The 23,895-nt window shown below is 36.5% G+C and overlaps 1 protein-coding gene across 3 annotated transcripts in view; it reads right to left on the reverse strand.

The window, feature by feature from the left end:
- Br140 (bromodomain-containing protein 140) overlaps window positions 1-23,895 on the reverse strand; it is a 507,858-nt gene that overhangs the window by 278,780 nt on the left and 205,183 nt on the right. For 2 of the 3 annotated variants that reach the window (XM_090369103.1, XM_090369102.1), the window contains exons 8-9: window positions 23,505-23,633; window positions 10,148-10,276 (exon numbers count right to left, since the gene is read on the reverse strand). In XM_090369103.1, the coding sequence (XP_090225229.1) occupies window positions 10,148-10,276; window positions 23,505-23,633 (258 nt within the window). Of the gene's footprint in view, window positions 1-10,147; window positions 10,277-23,504; window positions 23,637-23,895 lie in introns of all 3 variants that reach the window. The other variant, XM_090369105.1, reaches the window with a different exon arrangement.

A 23,895-nucleotide genomic window follows, 5' to 3' on the forward strand; every position in this document is an offset into this window, starting at 1 on the left:
TTAAATAAAAGTGGTATTTTACAAACAACAGGGACATGATTCATCAAATTTAAAAGTAATCCCCATTACTTTCGACACTTTCTCCAAAGCTGCACCAACAGTTAGTATTAGCACATAGTGCAAGGAAGCCACCAGCTTTAGCTTTTGTTGCACAGTAGCCAAAAAAATAAATTAAAAATAATAAAATATGTATATATTTAAAAAATAATAAATAAATAAAATTAAATAAAAAAGAATAAAATAAATAAATAAATCAAAAATAATAAAAATATACAGAAAGCCATTTTAAGACATAAAAAGTTAGATAAAGATCATGGCCTCTATCCCTTTGTTGATGTCATTTATGAAATTTGGAAACAACAGTGACAAAAGAACCGATCTTTGTGGAAACCCACTTCTGACATTATACCAATCTAAAGAATATCCATTAATCACAATGCTCTATCTTCTGACCTAATGCTAACTGGTGGCACCTTCCACAAAACACTATGCCCTGATGCCACCCAGCAGTCCATCTTAGAATCTTGCCTATAACCCAAACATGTTTCAGTCTATACTGTAATCTCTCATGAGGGACAGAGCCAATGCCTTGCTAAAATCAGAATAAACATAAGAATGTTTATTCTGATGTTTATTTTCAATGTTTATTCTGATGTTTATTTTCAATTTCAAATTCTGATGTTGAAATTGTTCAATGTTTAAATTGTTCCCTATATCCAGCTCATGAGTAACTGTGTCAAAATAGTTTACTAAGTTAGTTAAACATGATTTTCTCTTAACAAAACCATGTCGTGTGTCTCTTTCTTATTATTACCATATTTATCTAAATGTCCCTGGATTGCACTCTTAATCACTGTTTCCTAAGATTTTCCTACCACTGAAGTCAGCCTAACCAGTCTGGTAGGTTAGGCTGCTCTCTCTCTCTCCCTCTCGCTCTCTCAGTCTACTCGTCTCTCTCGTCTCCGTCTCTCTCTCTCTCTCCCCCCTCTGAGTCCAAATATACCCTCATAATTAACTTCAATGGTTTAGTATACTCCCTGGTGGCTTACCTCCAAATTACTGGATATATGCCATCAACTCCAGGAGCCTTACTTGCCTTTATGCCCAAAAGTTTTTCTAATAAACAGTCACCTGCAATTTCAAATCACAAATATCATATGACTTAGCTTCACTTGTACAGTCTCTTCTCAGCACGAAGGGTCTTTCTTCAGTCAAGACAGATGCAAAAAACCTGTTCAATTCACCCGCAATGTCAGCTGGATGTCTAAGACTTACTCCACCCAGCGCACAAAGGACCAATCTGATTCACTTTTTCTTCCTATGTATTCACATACATAAAAAATTCACACTTATGTATGTGAATACATACATAATGAATTATGTATGTATTCACATACATAATTCAAGTGTATCAGCCTCACTCTGAAATCTGCCCAATTAATAGATGTCATAGAGCACCTTAAACTGTCCCCCCTTCTGAAATTAAAACCCGTGCCTTTACCTTGAACTACTGCAACATCCTTCTTCGTCTTCCAACTGATGATTGTCTTAATCACTACCTGCAAATGGTTCTTGTATTTTTAAGCCCTGTGATGTCATCTAATCTGGTGAGTAACAAGTAAGGCCAAGATGTATTTTCACTCTAGTATTATCTCTGACATGCTGGTACAAATAATAATCATCTAGTTTATTTAGAAAAAATTTTCTCCAAGGTCAGTTTGCATCCACTTATTCCAATCAGTCTCGGCAGATTGAAGTCGCTCATAATAAGACATTCAGACTTTCGCGCCCATTCCATTTGCATGTAAAGATTCATCATATTTTTTACAATCTTCTGGTGTGTAGATTACTCCCACTCTCATTATACCTTTCCTTTCAACTAACTCAAACCACACAGATTCTATGCTGGCAGATGTAACTTCAGACTCAGCAAAAGCTCTTTTTGTGCTCAGGCTGCTTTTGATAAGAAGTATGACACCACCACCACCACTCCTATCTTCCCTAAATACATCATACAAAGTGGAACTCGTCATCCCCAATTTCTCTTCGAACCGCTTTTTTTTTTTTGTTAGCTCTATTATGTCAGCATTAGTTATCCTAACCAGGAGTTCAAATTCAGCCATTTTATTGACAACACTCCCAACATTACTATAGACAAAGTATTTTATTAATTTTTTTGCGGGCTTCAGGGTTTCCCCTATCTGTCGCTAAAAGGTAACAGTATACATTGTGTACAATTTAAAGCAACTATATACAATGATAATGATACAAAATAAACACTAGGCTTCAGAGTCCAGCAGACTGATCAGTACATCAGGTAAGAGAATCCAAAAATGGAAACAACATTACAAAGATTTATACTTCAAAAGAATAGTTACAATTTCTGGTTTCCAAAACAATAGAAAGGGCTGTAAAACCTTCCATCTAAAATTCAAAAAACCCAGTAAAGTCTTTCCAACCAACTGACAGATGGCAGTCTTTTACCATCAATTAACATTAAGTTAGGATTTTACTGAACCTTGGGAGTAAGAATTCTTTTCCTCCATTTAAATCTCCGCATAGGTGGAGAAGGCAGCACAATACTCAGGACAGTTAACTAATCTTGGCAGTTCAGAGCAATCGAATACATTTGTGAGAAGTTGAAAGTCCAGTCTTAAATCATCACACAAAGGACAATGAAAGACGTTTGTGGTGCTCAACATTTTCTTGAGCACCACAAATGCAGCGAGGAGTGTTACTTAATCCTAATGAGAACAATTTAGAGTTAAGACTGCCATATAGAAACATAACATATAAGCCAGGATTAAACTAGTCCATTTTCTTATCTTAATCAGCAACCTCTGGAAAAAACCTAAAGGTCTCCCTACTCGAGGTAGAAGTAGACAAAGTATTTTGTCACGCTCTACAACATTCATTTTTCATTCTTTTAATGTCTACATTTTCTTGTAATGTCAGTCAGTATTATAAGTAAAACTATTTACAGCCGCAGGAACATTTTTTCTTTTACAATACAAAAGATATTGTAACATTACTTCATATTGGATTGGCAATTGATGACTGAGGAGATGGAGAGCAGCTGCAGAGACAGTTCGACAAACTCTACTTACAGCAAGAAGAAAAAATCTTTGTGCTTGAAAAAGATATTTTTGAACAAAGGAATTACCAATTCTATATCCCCAGGCCCCAGCCGCATAACACACAATTGGTATAAATATACATGAGTAGTATAATTTAATAGAAAATTTCTTTACATCAAAAGTACTATTGGTAATTTTAAAGGTTATAGCTTTTATTTTCTGAAGTACATATTTTGCATGATAATTAAAATTAAGACAGTCATTCAAATAAATTTCTAAGTATTTATGCTGCCTAGTACTCCTAATCATTTCTACATTTAGCTTGATAACAGGTGGTCTATTCACGTCAATGAAGCCCTTTAGCAACATTTGTTTTGTTTTATTAGTCAAGATTTGAAGTTTATATGTTGGACATCAGATATTCAAGTCCTCGAGAACTTCATTTGCTCTGTGCTCAAGCTCCCAGTGGGAATTGCCAAAATTCAGAATAACAAGGTCGTCTGCATAAGTGAGCTGAAGGATGTCCTCAACAGAACCCTGAGCTGAAGGATGCCAAGAAAAGAGCCCCGAGAGCAGCCCCTAGTTACAGATCTTGTGACAGAATAAAATGAAGTGACTGTGATGCTGCGAGAATCAAAATAATTCGAAAGGAGGCGGTAAATGAGAGCAGAGACCTCCGCCTCTCTAGGCCTCGCCAGGATACTCGGCTACCCCTTTGAAGTCAACAAAGAGACCGAGGACATATTTAGAAGTGGAATTTTTAACAGTATTCAGAAACTGACAAATAGCATCAACAGAAGACCTTCCACAGCCTTCCACAGAAGACCTTGAAGCCGAATTGAAGTGGGGAACTTAGATTTCTATCTAAATAGTAATTTAGAAAACAAGAAACAATTTTTCTAGGACTTTGCCAAGGATGTGCAGCAGAGTAATGAACCTGTAAGAGGCCGGATCATTGGAGGGTTTGTCAAAGGACTTAAGCAGAAGTTTAAATCTAGCCTCTTTCCAAACCAACGGGGAATAATCCCAAAAACAGACAAGCATTCCTAAGATTTAATATTATTAATGGGTAATTTTTCCAAAATCTTTTAAGAACAGAAACCTCAAGGATGTCCTGTACAGGACACTTTCCATCCCTTAAGTTTGAGATAGCAGATTCCAGTTCAATATCCAAAAATGGAGCCTCGACGCAGGGTCCTTGGTATGATAAATGATCTAATCTCATTGTAGTTGATGGTGTTTTCACATGGCAGTGTCCTCATGGAGCAACCCATCCAAAATGGCATTAATTGACAAGCTCCAGTCCAGGGTTTCAATACCATTCACAATAAACATCACCGGGATGAAACTTGTTTGTAACAAGTTAGCATTAGCAGAGGCACATGATGCAAGAAGGAAAGCTTATATAGCATCAACAACAACAAAAAAAAAAAAAAAAAACACCCTTATTTCACCCATCCACTCACTCCAAATGTTTCTCAATCTATCAACTTCAACAATGACAGATGGAAGTTTGTTCCGCCAATCAACCACCCGCTGGCTAAAGGCAAACTTCCGCACATCTATCCTACAACCGTCTTTCCTCAATTTCAATTCATGCCCTCTCAGGCGATTATTCTGAGCAAGAGGAAGAATCCCATCCGCATTGAACATGCTCAAACCATTCAAGGCTTTATACACCTCAATCAGATCACCTCGCAGGTGCCTGGTCTCCAGACACTGTAATTTGCAAAACTTAAGCCTTTCTTCATAACAGCAACCCTTTGTTCCATTCACTAATCTTGTTGCCCTTCTCTGTACTCGTTCCAACAGCTCTACATCCTTCTTAAAATGAGGCCTCCAGACCTATATACAGTTATTATTATTTGGTTTTTAGGAGCATTAGCAACTATGGCCATATTGCTCCGGGGATATGCGGTGGTCATTCCCTGACCTTTCCGCATCCTCCGTATTTGGTGGTCACGGGCTCAAACCCCGGTCTAATCAAGAAGCGTGTGCTACGCACTGCTGCTCCTGCCCACCTGGCTACGAAGGCGCCACCTATATACAGTACTCAAGGTGTGGCCTGACCATTGCCTTATACAAGGGGATAATCACCTCCTTATCAATGCTTCTTTAACCAGTGCCTCCATTAATTTCCCTGGAACAGAAGTTAAACTAACAGGTCTGTAATTACCTGTGTCTCCCTTTGATCCTCCTTTGAGGATTGGGGTCACATTTGTACTTCTCTAGTCCATGGATACCTCCCCCTGAATCCAGGGAAGCTCTCATGATTATGGCTAAGGGTTTGCTTACTTCCTTTGCCACCTCCTTTAATATAACTGGATAGATTCCATCCACCCCAGGTGCCTTTCTTGTGTTTATCTTCAACAATTTCTCCTCCACTTTACTCTCAGTTATTACAAGATTATCTAGCTTACTGCCGGAGTTGAATACACCTCTGGCATTCCCCTCCCTGAATAACTCCTCATGTGTGAATGTGGATGCAAAATATTCATTTAGTTTGTTAGCTACCTGAGCAGGATCATCAACAGTTGAACCATCGACATCAAGTGGACCAATCTGATTCATCCCCTTCCTTCTAGAGTTTACATAAGTAAAGAACTCTTTGCTGTTTTAGTTTGCATCCTTCGCCAAAGATTTCTCGTAATCTGCCTTCGCCTGCCTAACCTTCTTTGTAACTTGGTTACAGAACAGCTTATATCTATCATAGGCTTCTGTGTCACATGTCTAATTAGTTCATCTGACATCCATTTAGGCCTAAATTTTGAACAATATTTCTTCGTTGATATGAAAAGCTTAGTAGCTTCCATGATTAATTCTTTGAATGCTTCCCATTTTGAATTTGTTGTTGGTAACATCATCAGTTGGTTCCACCGTATAGAATTTAAATACTGTCTCAGACCACCGTAGTCACCTTTACAAAAGCAAAAACCCTTCCCTTTACCCTTGATGGTAGTTACATCTTTGAGTAAATTCCACTTCAGCACACTGTGTTCACTGCCACCTAGTGGTTCCTTTATCTGCAGATTCTTGATGCATGAAGAATAACTACTGATTATCAGATCAAGAGTATTACTCCCTCTAGTTGCCTCCCGAACATGCTGCTGTAGAAAACAATCATCCAATAAATCCACAAAAGCCTTGCTAGTGTGTAAGTGACCAACCCACAAATTCCAATCAATATCCAGGAAATTAAAATCCCCCATTATAAGACACTCTAATTTACTGGTCCACTCTATTTCTCTGCACAATTGCTCATTATACTCATCAGATTCATTAGGCCTATAACACACACCTACTGTCCTTTTTCCTTTCCCAGTGCTTGTCACACCAAACAGACTCAACATTGCAATGTCCACCCACATCAACTGGATGCACTTCCTTAGATTTTATGTATTTCTTAACTAACAGCATAACCCCTCCTCCCTTCCTGTTCTGTCTATCCTTTCTGTACACACTGTACTCCCCAAATTACAGTTCTGCACTGCTTATGTCTGTGTGACACCATGTCTCTCATATCCCAACAATATCGGCCTTTGATGTCTTGACTAGCACTTCAAGCTCATCGAATTTATTAACTATACTCCTATAGTTACTTTCACAAAGTTTGTAGGGTAATCCCCACAGATCTTCATTTATGCTGTGCTGAACAAACCTTGCCCAGGCAAGTTTTTTCTCTTGGAAGATGGTATTGAAATAACTCCTTCTATTGGGTTTATACAATTCACCAAGTCTGTCAGTCTCTGCCCTGGACCTGTTAGCTCTCTGAAAATTACAACAAGCATTTTGTTAGTTTCTTCTGAGAATAGTGAAGTTTGGGGTCCACCATGGAACACAGTTCATTTTTCGTTTTTAGACTGGTCTTGCAGACTATGTTTAGAATCTCTTGGACACCGGTAACCTGCATATCGGCAGGAAGAGAGCCAAGTTAGATGATTATTTCTTCAGAAGTAAGCTCACTAACCTTTACATCAAAGCTGTTCCAATCAACGTGTTTTGTTTTAAACCGCAAGAAATCAAAACAGCACCTGATAGGCCTTGGATTGTTGCTATGACTGATCGTAAAGGTGATGACATTGTGATCACTCGACCACCACAATGAATGGCTAAGCCAGCTGGAAATGCCATTACCAAGAGCAGAGTTTTAAAGGGTAATGTCAATATAGGATTGACTAAGAGACAGAACAAAAGTTGGAAGACGTCCTGGGGTATTCCACAGAGTGAGATTATTGGACTGGATGAGCTCTTCCAAGCGCTCACACCTTAGAATATGTAGTACGGCTATTCCAAAGAAGTAAGTGGGCATTAGCATAGATCATAAAAATGACAGGAAAACCAGACAGACGGATCAGAACATCTTCCATATAATTTAGAAATGGCTCAATGGCCTCTCTGGCCTGACTGCATTGAGCATAACAATGAGACCACATAAATTTTTCTGAAACAGCCTTCCAAGAATGCACATGCAGTATGAGTGGAGCAAAGACTCGAAATTGTTGTTACAGTAATGAGGGGGTCAGCAACCACCAGGGCAGCCCAGACCCTGGTAATCGCATTCCCCTGATCACTGACCGTAACAGGGTTTGAGGAAATAATGCAACAGCTGAGAGGGTTTGTTTTGTTTTTTGTTTTGTTATTTGGTTTTTAGGAGCATTAGCAACTAAGGCCATATTGCTCCGGGATATGCGGTGGTCATTCCCTGACCTTTCCACATCCTCCGTATTTGGTGGTGACTGGCTTGAACCCAGTCTAATCAAGAAGCGTGTGCTACACATGCTGCTCCTTGACCACACCCTTATAGGAATATAATTATTGTAACCCTAAAAGTTGAAGTTTGTGTTGGACCATTAACTTAGAAAGGTCGTTTAGAACCAATAAAGATCGTTGACAGTTTAACTGTAAAATATAAACACAAGACACTTCAGAGTTAGGTAAAGTCAGTCTGAATTTTTATTAGCTCTTGGGCTTTCACAAATTCATGACACTTAACATCCTTGAAGGAATGGCCCACATTCCTATTCTTAAGCTGACAGTTTGGGAAAACAGGTTCCTCCATTTTAGGACAATCATGAATTTAGTGGCCCAGGTCGCCACAATGTCCGCAGGTAAACTCGGACTGGTGGCAGCTTTTAGACGAGTGTCCATAGCTAAGACATTTAAAACAGTGTGATGCTGTGTAAAAATCCTTCATACCATGGATGGACCATCCAATAAAAACCCAGCAATTTGATGCTAAAAAGACTTTCCTAATTTTGTTTGGAATCTCAAGGATCCAATGTTGATTGTTTAGCACTATTGTTCCGGGATCTGATTTAACAACTTAACAGACTCGAAATCTTCCTGGGAATTCCCATGATCCACAAGGTTTTTATTGAATAAGTCCTCCAGAAAATCAGGGTCACTGACATCTTTATGTGTGTCATAAATTATGACTGTTGGGTTTAATTTAAGGGAATCCACAGAAAATTTTAGCTCCTTGAACTTGGGGCATGATTTAAGTTTATTAAGATCCTTACCGTTATTATAATTTGCTTGATTTTACAGGCTACATTTTCATTTCTTTGGATAACTCAATCATTGTTTAAACAAACTAATTAGCTAACTAATTTCATTGTTGAGAACATAACCCCTATTTTTAACCTTATGTCTATGGGAAATAAATTCCTGCTTTATGAGTTTTTGCTTTACGAGAGCACTATAGGAAAAAATTAACTCGTAAAGTCAGGAACTACCTGTATAAAAGCATTCCATAAATATATTGTGAGATGAAAAGGGTTCCATTACTAAAAGAGTTTGGGAAACGCTGGTCTAGATCTATAGACAATAGATCTAGACTATAGACACAGTTAAGACTAAGTATTCTTCTGCAGTTTACTACCCTGACACACACACACACACACACACACACACACACACACACACACACACACACACACACACACACACACACACACACACACACACACCCCTTGAAGTTATTCCCTATCTTTCTCATTCCACTGATTTGAAGCATTCTTACCAACATCAGCTGTTGTGATTTTAAAATTTATATGAAGGTTGTAGAAAATTTCGTATGAAACTTTGTTACATAAAAACAAAAGGATGGGGGGCAAGAAGAGATAGAATTTGGCATGTACATAAAATAATCAAAAATGTGAAAAAGTTAATAATTTCATTTATTTAGGATCAGTGTCTTTTTAATGATAAAGGAAACTGTCATGGAAATAAACAAAAGAATAACTAAAGCAGTAGGAAAGTAGTGTAGAAAATTAAGTAAAATACAAAATTAGCTGTTTACAGCCCAGTTTTAGGTCTATTTTCATCTGTGGAGCTCATAGTTAAGTGGCGCCTCCGTAGCCAGGTGGGAAGGAGCAGCTATGCGTAGCACACGCTTCTTGATTAGACCGGGGTTCGAGCCCGTCACCACCAAATACGGAGGATGCGGAACGGTCAGGGAATGACCACCGCATATCCCGGAGCAATATGGCCTTAGTTGCTAATGCTCCTAAAAACCAAATAACAAACAACATAGTTAAGTACGAAATAAAGAAAGCGATCAAAAATTAAACAGAAGCAGTGGAAAAAATAAAAGTTTATTACAAATGAAGAAACAGAAAATATCTTAGGAAATAGCATAGGAGATGGAGAAAGAAAGATTAGTTAAACAGCTATTCAAAACAAAAATTAATCTATTAGACTGAGAAGGAGGATCAATGATATCATGCAAACAAGCATTACAGGAAAGCAAATTTACTCTGACTACGGCTAGAGAAAATAGCATGGAGGAAAACAGTGAATGGGATTTATTTGTAATCATAGTAACCGGCATACCTACTGGATATAACAGATTTATAACATGACAGTCTGAGTTTTAATCACCGTTTGAGGGTGATACGCTAGATCTCCTCACATGTTACAAGATTCCAACCTTGCATTTAACCATGCAATGCGGCCCATTTGTTTAAAAAAAAAAAGGTGCAAAAAATAACTAAATAAAAATATTTAAGTTTAGGAAAGAAAAATACAGCAGTAACACAATTTTAAATAAGACAGCTAATAAAATACACCTCTTTCAGATCCACAGCTTCGGCAAAAATATTTCCAGTGTCCTTTTCCTGAATCTGATCAAGCATATCTCTCAAAAATATCACAAAGGGTTGTAATTCCATCTCTGTTGCAAATTGATGAGCTCTGATCTGAAAAGATAACAAAGAAATTATATTCTCAAATCATATTCTGATAAAAATATCACGCACATATATTTTTATCAGAAAAAAAAAAAAAAAAATCTGTGAATAGAAACATCTTCTTAGCATTTTGCATTATATAACAATCTAGGAGATTTTTCAAATCCACTATGGATGTTATTATTTAAGTTGAATACAGAACTGCTTTTCAGACAAGTCATGTTGTTTCTTTTCACATTATCCTTGGAAATAAATCAAAATAACTTAACTGAAGTTGCATATAAAATCTTGCTATTTGGTATGGTAAAACTGATAAAGCCTACTAAGAAGTTACCAATCTGTACTCTAAACCAACAGGAACACAATAAATGATATCTATTTTAATTAAGAATGGGTAAAAAGAGGGAGCACATGCTAATACAGATAGGATGGTGGAGGGAGGGATTTGATTGTTATATAAAAAGATTTAAAAATTGATTACATTCTTTTGGCATTCTATTGGGGCTTAGAGGGGAACAGGTATCCTGTGTGTTATCAGACACTCAGCCTAAAACACTGATGGATCCAATATCTCTCTATTACAGAAGATTTAGGAGAAGTCCAGTTGGCCTGCCTCCCTAAAATCCACTCATGCACACCTTCTCGATGGTAAGCCCTGTTACGTCACTTAGGTGGCAACGAACGTGTAGAGTGGTTCTCTTCAAGACGCCTGGTCAGCGTGAAGAGGAAAAGACCAAACCCTCCAGAAACGAGAGCACAACAATACAAATGGCCCTCAGTCCCCAGCAGCTTTCACTCTCCCTCTTACAGCAGCGAGAGGATCAGAGTGGAAGCAGAGGGTGCTAAGAATCTCTGGGTACGACCAGGCTGCCATGCACGGAAATTGAACTTGGCCTGTTATAACGTACAATCACTCATCGGTGAAGACAGGATATTAGAGCTGGAAAAGGAATTAGAAAATGTGAATTGGAATATCATCGGTTTGGCTGAAACAAGAAGAAATGAATCACTTATAAGTTTATCAAGTGGAAATCTGCTGTACACCAATGGAAACAGTGAAAGGAGTGAAGGTGGAGTTGGGTTTCTGGTCCATAAAGATTTTAAAAACAACATTTTGGAATTCAAAAGTACATCACCAAGGGTGTCAAGACTAATATTCAAGATTTCTAGGAGGTACAAGCTAAAGATTATAATGATTTATGCACCAACATCAAGCCATGATGATGAAGAGGTTGAAGAAATGTACACTGAAATTGAGTCTTCTAGATGAGCAGAAAACCCACTACACTATTATTATGGGGGACTTCAATGCTAAGGTTGGAAAAAGGCAAAACAGCGCAGAAAGAGGAACTATAGGAAATTTTGGAATTGGTGAAAGAAATAAAAGAGGTGAAAGACTTGTGGAATTTGCAGAATCTCAAGGACTGTCAGTAATGAACACTTTTTTCAACAAAAGGGTGAACAGAAAGTGGACATGGAAGAGTCCAAATGGATTAACAACTAATGAAATCGACTTCATCCTCACTAACAGAAGATATATTGTGAATGATGTTACCGTCCTGAATAAGGTAAATGTTGGAAGTGATCACAGAATGGTAAGATGTACACTTGATATAGATGTAGGAAAGGAAAGGAAAGGAAAAAACTGACTCGAGTAAATAATACAAAGGTCTTTGAAATAACAGAGGAGGAGAAAAAGCAGTATGTACTGGAACTTAAGAACAAGTTTGAGCTTCTGCAGACTGCTCAGGACCAAGATATCGACGAGGAATATTACAACTTTCTGAAAGTGATAAAGCCCAAGAAACCTATAGGGAAACAGAAATCCAAAGAAGAAAAAATTAGTCAAGAAACACTAGTCATGATGAACCAAAGACGACAAATGAAGAGCAAGAAAAACACTGACAGGGAGAAAATTGAGTATACTGAGTTATGCAAAGCCATTAGAAAGAGACTCAGAGAGGACATAAGAAGATTTAACACAAGAAAAGTAGAACAAGCATTAAGGGAAAACAAAGGACTTAAATCAGCAGCCATGAGAAGTAATACAGAAAGACAAATGATACTGAAACTGAAGAATAGCTATGGTGTACTTATAAACAGCAGAGAAGGCATAATTCAAATAGCAGAAGACTACTATAGAGAATTATACAAGGAGCGAGGGAATGATACCAGCAGTGGGCAACATGGATTGCAAAGTAGCAACACATACGACATACCCGATATTCTTCCTGATGAGGTAGAACATGCATTGAAGAAAATGAAGAATCGGAAAGCCCCGGGGGAAGATGAAGTTACTGTAGAGTTGTTAAAATTGGGAGGAAGAGACATAACACAAAAACTGGCAAGGCTCTTCACAAAGTGCATTAGAAAAGGTGTGATGCCTAAGCAGTGGAATAATGCAATCATAGTTTTGCTACATAAGAAAGGAGTTAAATCAGAAATTGGAAATTATAGACCAATTAGCTTGTTATCCCATATCTACAAGTTGTTCACAAGGGTCATTACTAACAGATTAGAAAGAATACTTGATGAGAATCAACCGAAAGAGCAAGCTGGCTTTAGGACAGGATTCTCAACTATGGATCACCTTCACGTAATATCACAGATAATGGAGAAAGCAAATGAATATAAAACACCATTATGCCTGGCATTTGTGGATTATGAAAAGGCGTTTGACTCCATACAGCATAAGGCAATGTTTCGGGCACTGGAAAGACAAGGCATAGATACTCCATATATTATGATTTTGAAGAAAATATATGAGAGTGCTACATCCTTTATTAGACTAGACAAAGACAGTAGCAAATTTAAAATCGAGAAAGGAGTTCGACAAGGAGACACAATATCTCCGAAGCTGTTTACTGCTGCCCTTGAGGAAGCTTTCAGAAGATTAGACTGGTCGCAGAAAGGAGTCAATGTGAACGGAGAGTACCTAAACCATTTACGATTTGCAGATGACATTGTGGTCATAAGCCACGATCCCAAAGAATTAGAGGAAAATCTTAATCAGTTATGCACAGTTAGTAAGGATTTTTGACTAAAGATGAATATGGCTAAAACAAAAGTAATGATGAACAAGTATGCCACGGAAAGGGAAATAATGATTGAAGGAGCAGTAATTGAAAAGGTGGAGTCATATACTTATCTGGGACAAGTTATTAGCTGTAATAATGATAAATGGCTGGAAGTCAAGAGAAGAATAAATTTTGGATGGATAGCATTCAGGAAATATAGTCACATACTGAAGAGCAATATCCCAGTTTGTCTGAAATAAAATATTTCAGATTGGGCACTCACCAAAAGAATGGAAGAGAAGCTAAGAACTACACAGCGAAGAATGGAACGAAGTATATTGGGAATCAGACTGTTAGATAAGAAGAGAAACACATGGATTAGGCAGCAAACTCAAGTAAAGGACATTCTTATCAAAAGTAAAGAACTAAAATGGTCTTGGGCAGGACACATAGCTCGAAGACATGATGACAGATGGACTAAGAAAATAACAGAATGGTACCCAAGAGGAGCTAGAAGAAAACCTGGTAGACAAAGGCGGAGATGGATAGATGAAATTCATGAGTTTTTGAGTAGTAAATGGATGGCCAGTGCTCAAAACAGAAGGAACTGGAAAGTTGCTGGAGAGGCCTTCATCCTGCAGTGGATTGAAAATGGCTGATGATGATGATGATGAACGGATTAAACAACTCACAAAATTTAAACAAGGTCATTTCTGTCTGGATTTTTATAAATTCAACCAAACTAAATAAGTAATTTCATTGAACAAATATGCTATATTGTAGAAATTTCTACAATATAGCATATTTAAAAGTAATATCTTAGTGGAATTTATAACGTCTACTAAAGTGGATACAAATCATTTTCATTTAACCAATGGGGACTTTTCTTTAAGAAGCTTCTAAAATTGAATGTGTTCTGTGTAATTATATTCTGGCATTACATTTAATGCTACTACAGTTCAGGTTCAAAATATGCTGACACAAAATTAGCTGTAAAGAATTAATTTAATTTGTAAAAATTTGGTTATATAAGTGAAGTGGTCAAAATGTTTTATGGTAACAGAATGCTATAGGGCGAAAATTCAGAGAATAACATATAAAGCATGACACAAAACATTCAATCAATACGTAAGAAACCCCACAGGTAGGGATTTATCAGAAAGGGTGGTCTTACCAAGAAAGGCTTCAGTTCTACAAATTGAAGCATTTGAAGACTAGGCACATGCAAGATGATATCACTGAAGTGTTTAAGGCTTTGAATGGATGCTGATGGCATTCTTCCCCTTGCTCTTACTACACACAAAATTGGGCAAAAATTCAAACTGAGGAAGTATGGTTACAGGATAAACGTGCAGGTTTGTCTCCAGCCAGGAGGGTGGTTAATTGTTGGAACAAACGTCCATCAGTTGCTGTGGAAGTAAGCAGTTTGAACAAATTCGAGGAAGAACTAGACAAATTATTAGGGATTAACAGGTGATGTGGGAAGGTTTTATTTTGGCCGATACTTTACAAGTTTCTTTCTTGCATCATATACCACTACTAATACTATTCTCTTATGTTCTGCACAAATAAATTTCTTAATTGCAGAGGTCAACACAACAGAAAAATACATTAAGAATTATACAGAATGAAATGTAACAGCCTACTATAGTAATAACCAAAAAAGAAGTATTATGAATCTGTTTTTATTCAAGATCCAAATAAATTTTAAAAAATATGCATTATTCCATTTTAGCCATCAAGAGTGCTCTGTTTAATGTATGCCATGTAATTCCAGTAGCTAAAAAGTAAATTATCAACATTCATAAAGAATGCTAAATCAGAATAAGAAATTACAAAGAAAGCCTTTATACCACATGTGATTAAAGCCTTTGAAATATTAAGAGTAACTGTTGGAGTTTTCTCTAAATTAAATCATGGCAAATGAACCTGTTATTATTTTTTTTCCCCAAGAATAGGACAAGAAATGTACACAGGAAGAACAGACACCACGTACAGAGATTTAAGGTGAGCATATACAGATAACAATACAGTCAGTCCTCGTATAGCACGATAGTTGTGTACCTAGAAACCCTCATGCAATATAAACAACAGGCCCTATGGGAAAAATAGGGTTAGGTGCCGACCACCCAAGATTGAATGCACATTTGTAACCAAAACATTACCAAAAACAATAAATAATCGTAAAAAAATACGTAAGTATTTTATTATGACTATTACGTAATAAAATATTGCTAATGCTTTTATTTCTATCGTAAGCAAACTTGTTTTTTTTTTTTTTTTTAATTTCAATCCAAACAGATGACAGACGTTCCATCTCTTCCAATTCTTTGTGTCTTAATCTAATGGAGTTTAATTACACTTTGAGTTGTTCCTGCTATGAAAGTTGTTTTTATTTTCTCTGCATTCTTTGTAATTCTCAGCGTTGCCTCATTTAGGCCTGTAGCACGTGCAATATCACATGGTCTTTCATTTCGCTCAAAGAGTTTCACAATTTCATATTTTTTCTCTATCGACAGAGGCGGACTGGCCATAAGCCTTACTGGGGAAACCCCGGTGGGCCGGAGGCCGATGTGATTTTGGCCATAAACCATAGTATGAGGCCACTATAAATTTTCCCGGGCAAGAATTTTTGACCCAGTCCGCCTCCGTTTATCGATATTGCTTTTCTTTTTCTCTCTGAATCTGCAGTGTCTTCACCAGAACGCTTCCTTTTCAAACCTTTTAAGTATTTTACTCATTTTTAGGGAATAAAGCACAATTACAAAACGAGGAGGCACGTTTGATACACATAAACAAAGCTGAGCACGTGTAGCAACTGAATAAACAACACCGTAAAGGCAGAGATACACTATTAACACCTCACATTTTACTAAAGCACATTTCTAGGGATTACTACCATAAAACAATAAAAACAATTTCCAGTTGCGTTTCTGCTAGTTGAATCTGTTATAAACTGGTAGTAAACTTGATCTAATTGCATTTGCGATTATACCGATAGCTGGAATTGTGTTGGTTTTTACATTATTATAGTGAAATGTGTTTCCCCTTCACTGATATAAAAAACATAAATACATTTTCAGAATCTTCACTTCATTCCTATCGTGTTGCATTCGGTTGGGGTGATTCTGCGTTTGACTGCCATTTCTTGTAAACACAAGCGCGAATCGTGAATAAGCGAATTCGGTTCGTGTTATATAAGATATCATTCCCTATTTATAAATCGTGTATGATCGAATTCGTGTAATGTAAACACGTGTTAAACGAGGATTGACTGTACTGAGTTTAATGTGGCATAATCAACCAGTGATGTAGCACAAAAACATAATCGTTCTACATACACACTTTTGTACAATGTATATGAATTGCTGCTGGCTGCAACATATAATGCAACCTGCAACACACACACACACACACACACACACACACGCACACACACACACACACACACACACACACACACACACACACACACACACACACACACACACAACATTTTTTTTATTTATTTATTTATTATTATTTTATTTTTTGTGCTTGTATGCAGGCTGGTCAGCAGCTCTCTATCATTATTTTTTGTCATCATCATCATCAGCCATTTCGAATCCACTGCAGCATGAAGGCCTCTCCAACAACTTTCCAGTACCTTCTGTTTTGTGCAATGGCCATCCATTTACTACCCAAAACCTCATGAATTTCATCTATCCATCTCCGCCTTTGTCTACCAGGTTTTCTTCTAGCTCCTCTTGGGTACCATTCTGTTATTTTCTTAGTCCATCTGTCATCATGTCTTCGAGCTATGTGTCCTGCCCAAGACCATTTTAGTTCTTTAGTTTTGATAAGAATGTCCTTTACTTGAGTTTGCTGCCTAATCCATGTGTTTCTCTTCTTATCTAACAGTCTGATTCCCAATATACTTCGTTCCATTCTTCGCTGTGTAGTTCTTAGCTTCTCTTCCATTCTTTTGGTGAGTGCCCAAGTTTCACTTCCATAAGTCATGGTGGGGAGTATACATTGATTCATTATTTTACGTTTCAGACAAACTGGGATATTGCTCTTCAGCATGTGACTATATTTCCTGAATGCTATCCATCAAAATTTATTCTTCTCTTGACTTCCAGCCATTTATCATTATTACAGCTAATAACTTGTCCCAGATAACTATATGACTCCACCTTTTCAATTACTGCTCCTTCAATCATTATTTCCCTTTCTGTAGCATACTTGTTCATCATTACTTTTGTTTTAGCCATATTCATCTTTAGTCAAAAATTCTTACTAACTGTGCATAACTGATTAAGATTTTCCTCTAATTCTTTGGGATTGTGGCTTATGACCACAATGTCATCTGCAAAATGTAAATGGTTTAGGTACTCTCCGTTCACATTGACTCCTTTCTGCGACCAGTCTAATCTTCTGAAAGCTTCCTCAAGGGCAGCAGTAAACAGCTTTGGAGATATTGTGTCTCCTTGTCGAACTCCTTTCTCAATTTTAAATTTCCTACTGTCTTTGTCTAGTCTAATAAAGGAGGTAGCACTCTCATGTATTTTCTTCAAAATCATAATATATGGGGTATCTATGCCTTGTCTTTCCAGTGCCCGAAACATTGCCTTATGCTGTATGGAGTCAAATGCCTTTTCAAAATCCACAAATGCCAGGCATAATGGTGTTTTATATTCATTTGCTTTCTCCATTAGCTGTGATATTACGTGAAGTTGATCCATAGTTGAGAATCCTATCCTAAAGCCAGCTTGCTCTTTCGGTTGATTCTCATCAAGTATTCTTTCTAATCTGTTAGTAATGACCCTTGTGAACAACTTGTAGATATGGGATAACAAGCTAATTGGTCTATAATTTCCAGTTTCTGATTTATCTCCTTTCTTATGCAGCAAAACTATGATTGCATTATTCCACTGCTTAGGCCTCACACCTTTTCTAATGCACTTTGTGAAGAGCCTTGCCAGTTTTTGTGTTATGTATCTTCCTCCCAATTTTAACAACTCTACAGTAACTTCATCTTCCCCCGGGGCTTTCTGATTTTTCATTTTCTTCAATGCATGTTCTACCTCATCAGGAAGAATATCGGGTATGTCGTATGTGTTGCTACTTTGCAATCCATCTTCCCCACTGCTGGCATCATTCCCTCGCTCCTTGTATAATTCTCTATAGTAGTCTTCTGCTATTTGAATTATGCCTTCTCTGCTGTTTATAAGTACACCATCGCTATTGTTCAATTTCAGTATCATTTGTCTTTCTGAATTACTCATGGCTGCTGATTTAAGTCCTTTGTTTTCCCTTAATGCTTGTTTTTCTTTTCTTGTGTTAAATCTTCTTCTTATGTCCTCTCTGAGTCTCTTTCTAATGGCTTTGCATAACTCAGTATACTCAATTTTCTCCCTGTCAGTGTTTTTCTTGCTCTTCATTTGTCGTCTTCGGTTCATCATGACAAGTGTTTCTTGACTAATTTTTTCTTCTTTGGATTTCTTTTTCCCTATAGGTTTCTTGGGCTTTATCACTTTCAGAAAGTTGAAATATTCCTCGTCAATATCTTGGTCCTGAGCAGTTTGCAGAAGCTCAAACTTGTTCTTAAGTTCCAGTACATACTGCTTTTCTCCTCTTCTGTTATCTCAAAGACCTTTGTATTATTTACTCGAGTCAGTTTTTTCCTTTCCTTTCCTACATCTATATCAAGTGTACATCTTACCATTCTGTGATCACTTCCAACATTTACCTTATTCAGGATGGTAACATCATTCACAATATATCTTCTGTTAGTGAGGATGAAGTCGATTTCATTAGTTGTTAATCCATTTGGACTCTTCCATGTCCACTTTCTGTTCACCCTTTTCCTGAATATCAAATAACACTGACATTTTGGAAAGTTAAAAAATAAATAAATAAAATAAAATAAAAAAATAATAATAATAATAATTAAAATTTAACAACTAGTTCAAAGAACTAGTGACAATGTCAATGATGAGAGAAGGAAAACGGGGACAATGAAGGTATTAAACCTTCTAAACATGAAATGTTGGCATTTTGTGAAAATAAAGTTAGAAAATTTTGAATTAGGTTGCAGTTAAATGAAATAGATACAACTCGTGGATTTTGGGAATATCTAATTGAAAAGACGGTTTCAGAAGAATTGAAGCATTTGATGAATGCTCTGAGTACGATACCAATTTCATCGAGTGAATATGAACGAGGATTTTCACAAATAAATCTGATCGTCAGCCCAACCAGCTTCATTGATGACAAAAACAGTTTCTTCAAAACTATTTCTTAAAATTGTAGGCACACTGCTCACACATTTCGATTCAGCAAAATATGTCGATTTGTGGCTGCTTCAGAAACATCATTCAGCAACTGACACAAACAGTAAGAAAAGAAGTCGGCATAATGCGTCATGTGAGAACTTAATAAAAATTTGTAATATTGTACAAAAACTTTATTATGAAATTATTTTTACTTATTATTTTTTAATTATTTTACTTATTTTTTACATATTTTATTTATTTTTTATATACTTGAATAATAAATTTATGCTTAATAAACTGTGTGTTAATATACTTAATTTGTTGTTCTTATTCCAAAAAGATTACTACTAAAGTAACAATCTCAGGGAAAAAAAAAATTTTAAAGTACTTTTCATAGTCTTTTAATTTTAAATTTTTCCTGATAGCAAAGAATGAGTACCAGCACTTTTTTTTTTTTTTTTTACAAAAAAAGCACTGCTGAAAAGTATAACTAAAAAGAATCACTGCCTTATTTGGGATATACAATTATATTGAAAAATGCCACAATTGAATGCATCAAACCACCAGTAATGTTAATGGAATCATTATTAGATTCAGGGATCCTTGGACTGGAGAAGTGACACCCCCAGTCCACATGGAGGGGGCTAAAGAAGTGATGAAGAAATTAGAGACCACTGAGATTGGTTCTATGATTTGGTAAGATTATGGAATCTATGGTTAAAGATGCAGTACAGGACCAGCTCAACAAGAATGGCATTCTAAGCGAGCCTTGACATAGTTTCGTGAATGGAAGAGTTTGCCTGGCAAATATGGTAAAATGCTGTGACATTATAAAGCAGTTGGATGCTAGAAACAACCTTGATATTACACATCTGAATTTTAGTAAGGCTTTTGATATGGTTTCTCATGAGAGGTTGTTGTATAAATTATTGTGTAAATCCATCTGTGAATTAGGTATTGTTGAAGGACAAGAGACAGAAGGTGGTCATAAATGAGTTATTCAGAATGGACAAGAGTAGCAATTGGGATCCCCTCAAGGATCACTGCCCAGATCTCACCTATTTCTAATCTTCCTAAATGATACTGATGAGGGGGGATAACAAGGGAAGTGCTTAAAATTTGTTGATGACTTAAATGTTTGAGAGTGGTTAAAGGTTGGAACAGGCTATTGCTACTACAAAAGGATTTGGCCTGAATGCAAGTATGGTCTGAAAAATAGCAACTAAAGTTTAATGCTACCAAACTGCATTCTGGGTTTATTCCTCTATTGCTTTTAATTCAAAACCACAGTGTATAAGTTATTTTTGGGTTTCTATTCCCCAAATGTAAGGTCTTCAGTTTTACTGCATAGAAACACAGCCAATGTGGCAGAGTACATACCAGTAGCAGTGTCAATCTGTACGACACTACAAATCTGTAATGTTAGTATTATTATTATTAGTATTATTATTATTATTATAATGTTTAATACAAATCTGTTACCTCTGCCAAGTGAACTGACTGATATGATATTTGTTTCATTCAATTTCATGGAAAGGTTTATAAAAGTTCCACAGCTGCTGTTCACAGATAAGCTGAAAATTTTCCAACTCAAAAAGTACCAACTGTAAAACATTTACTTCTATGGAGAGATAACTTGGAGAAACTACACTAAAACCATTATGTATAAATGCTAATGGGGAGAAATTTTGACACACTGCAAGTGTTGAAGAGCAAATACTTCACACCATAAAAGTACGTCTCCTACCACAAGATTTCAAGTCACATAAATATTTCATTTGCAAGTGTATGAAGGACATTACACAAACAAATGAAGAATCTTTGGTCAGTGGTTCATTTGTAATGCACACATGATCCTTGGTTTCTTGGCTACATTCTGGTTACAGATGAAGTGTGCTTTACATGAAATAGAATTCTGAAATCCCAAAACACTCATACCTGGGTCAAAGAAATCCCACATACAATTGTCGGTACTCATTATTGACATATATTTTCCTTTAATGTTTGGCATAACTCTTGAGGATAATCTTACTGGTCCTTATTTTTTCTGTTACTAGCAAGGTTTTCAAGAATGGAATATCCACATTTTATCTGGAACAACTTGTGGTAACTATTGAAAAACACACCCACATCATGCATCAACATGTGCTGAAAATCAGCACATGTTTATGCATGATGATGCACTAATCCACTTTTCCTGTGATGAATGACTTTTTAAATATGGAGTGCAATAACTGATGGAATCATCAAACAATCCTTACACAACATGATTATCTAACCTCACACACTTAGATTACTTTGTGTAGGGTTACATGAAATTCATGGTTTATGCTAAATGTATTACCAGGTAACATGAATGGAAAAATCACATTTTGCAGGGTGTTAATACCCTTAAGAATATTCCTGAAATGATTAAGCATACCAGGGAATCACATATTCATCACAATGAATGCTACACAGAACAAAATGTAGGTTATTTTGAACAGCTTCTTTAGATGCTTTCCTCTTTAGAGGTTATTTCAGTTTATTTTTAGTTATAGAATATGCTTCTATGTTTGTTCCATGCAATTTTGAAACACCTTGTACATATAAATTGCCCTACAAAAAAATATCTGGATGCCTGTTTTCATAATTCAATGGACTTTCCCAGTTAAACTAGTGATTCAGAGCAGTATATCAGGAGGACATATGAGCCACATAAGTTAGTTTTTCTCATCGTGGCATGTTAAACCAAGCCTTTGTGACATTTGAAAATATACCTACAAGGTTTTGTAGGTATATTTTCAAATGTCACATTGATGATTTGTCAATTAGCGCAATTGCTGACAGCCTATATTATCCAAAGTTGACTGATGGTGTTGGTGTCATGAAATGGAAGTGTGACAGTAACATCATCTACCAGTAATGCACAGAAAGACCATGGAAGCTCGCACCACATGACCAGTGGTACGCGGAAAGGTAATACAACAATCTCATCAAACATCACCACAAAACAACAACCAAGAATTTAAAGCATCAACAGGGGTTGAAAACTGTATAAAACTAACCACAGTCAGTGGTTTTATCTTTCAATGAATGTAAATGTTCCACAGAACAGTGGAGATCAGGTCTATGAAGTGATGAATCTCACTATACCCCATTCCAATCAAATGGGTAGATGTGGGTGTCAAAGATGACTGGAGAACATCTGCATCCAGGGTGCAATGTGTGCACGGTGAACAGGATAATACCCATTGTGGATATTAATGGACAGAAGCTGAAATGGCCCTCAAAGAGTCCGATTTGAATCTTACAGAACACCTACAGGAATGTCATGTGAGGGCCAGACTGGTCACTGTGCTGGATGATGAATGGCAGACTACACACACTGCAGTCTATCATTTGTTGGTGAAAAGCAGCATGTTGCAGTCAAAAGAGAGATCTTCAGTAGTGTAATTCTATACACTACTGAAGTCAGCAGTAGTGATATCAATGTGAAATCAACGTGTCCAAATCGTTTTCGGAGGGTAGTATATATTATTACTTTGTTTGTCCACCCTTTCTAAAATTTGTCCAATCCTTCCAAGTTTATTCAAACTATCCACTCCCAAAACACAGAGTGAAAATTGATTCCTACAAATTGGAGTACATTTACAACATTTTCATTCATATTGAGAAACACTATCCTAGCTAGTTACAATCCAGACCTAGGCTGTTGCTAGCTTTCTAACTAGGCTTCACATGTAATTCTATTAACATATTACACACATCTTTAAAAAGTTTACAGTTTTTAATTATGCTTAGTTAGCAGAAGAGAAAAAGACATCATAGCACAAGAATAAAGTGTTTTCAAATACAATAATAAGGAATGCAATAAATACAAATAATAGTTCCTTTATTCCTTAGCTAGACATTTTTGACAATGTAATATAATCTAATAATATTTGACAGATGAATTTCTGTTATAAAATCTATTATACATACATATTCTCTTTTTAATTTCTCTCGCTTGCGAATAAGCTCCACAAGAAGTCGTGCTTTTTCCAGGTCTTGCCTTAACCTCTGCCAATATTTAAGTTGCTCACCCAATGTACTTGACTGTTTATCTCCTTCCTTCTGAAACAAATTGATATAATAAAATAACACAATACAAATTAAAATTAAAAAAAAGGGAACTAAAAACTTTACAAGGAATATGTCACAAAACTGTAACCAGAATTAATTAATATATAGCAATAAAAGCTGCAGTATCCAGCCCTGGATTAGCCAGAAAGCGCTATTAACCAGAAACTGTCTAAGAGGCTCATTAAATTTCAGAATTCCATTGACTGCAGTAGTCAGCATCAATTCTGATAGTTCAAAATGTCCATGCATT

The sequence above is a fragment of the Mastigoproctus giganteus genome, chromosome 2, assembly GCF_048544385.1.
Source record: "Mastigoproctus giganteus isolate SK-2022 chromosome 2, ASM4854438v1, whole genome shotgun sequence".
NCBI lineage: Eukaryota > Metazoa > Arthropoda > Arachnida > Uropygi > Thelyphonidae > Mastigoproctus > Mastigoproctus giganteus.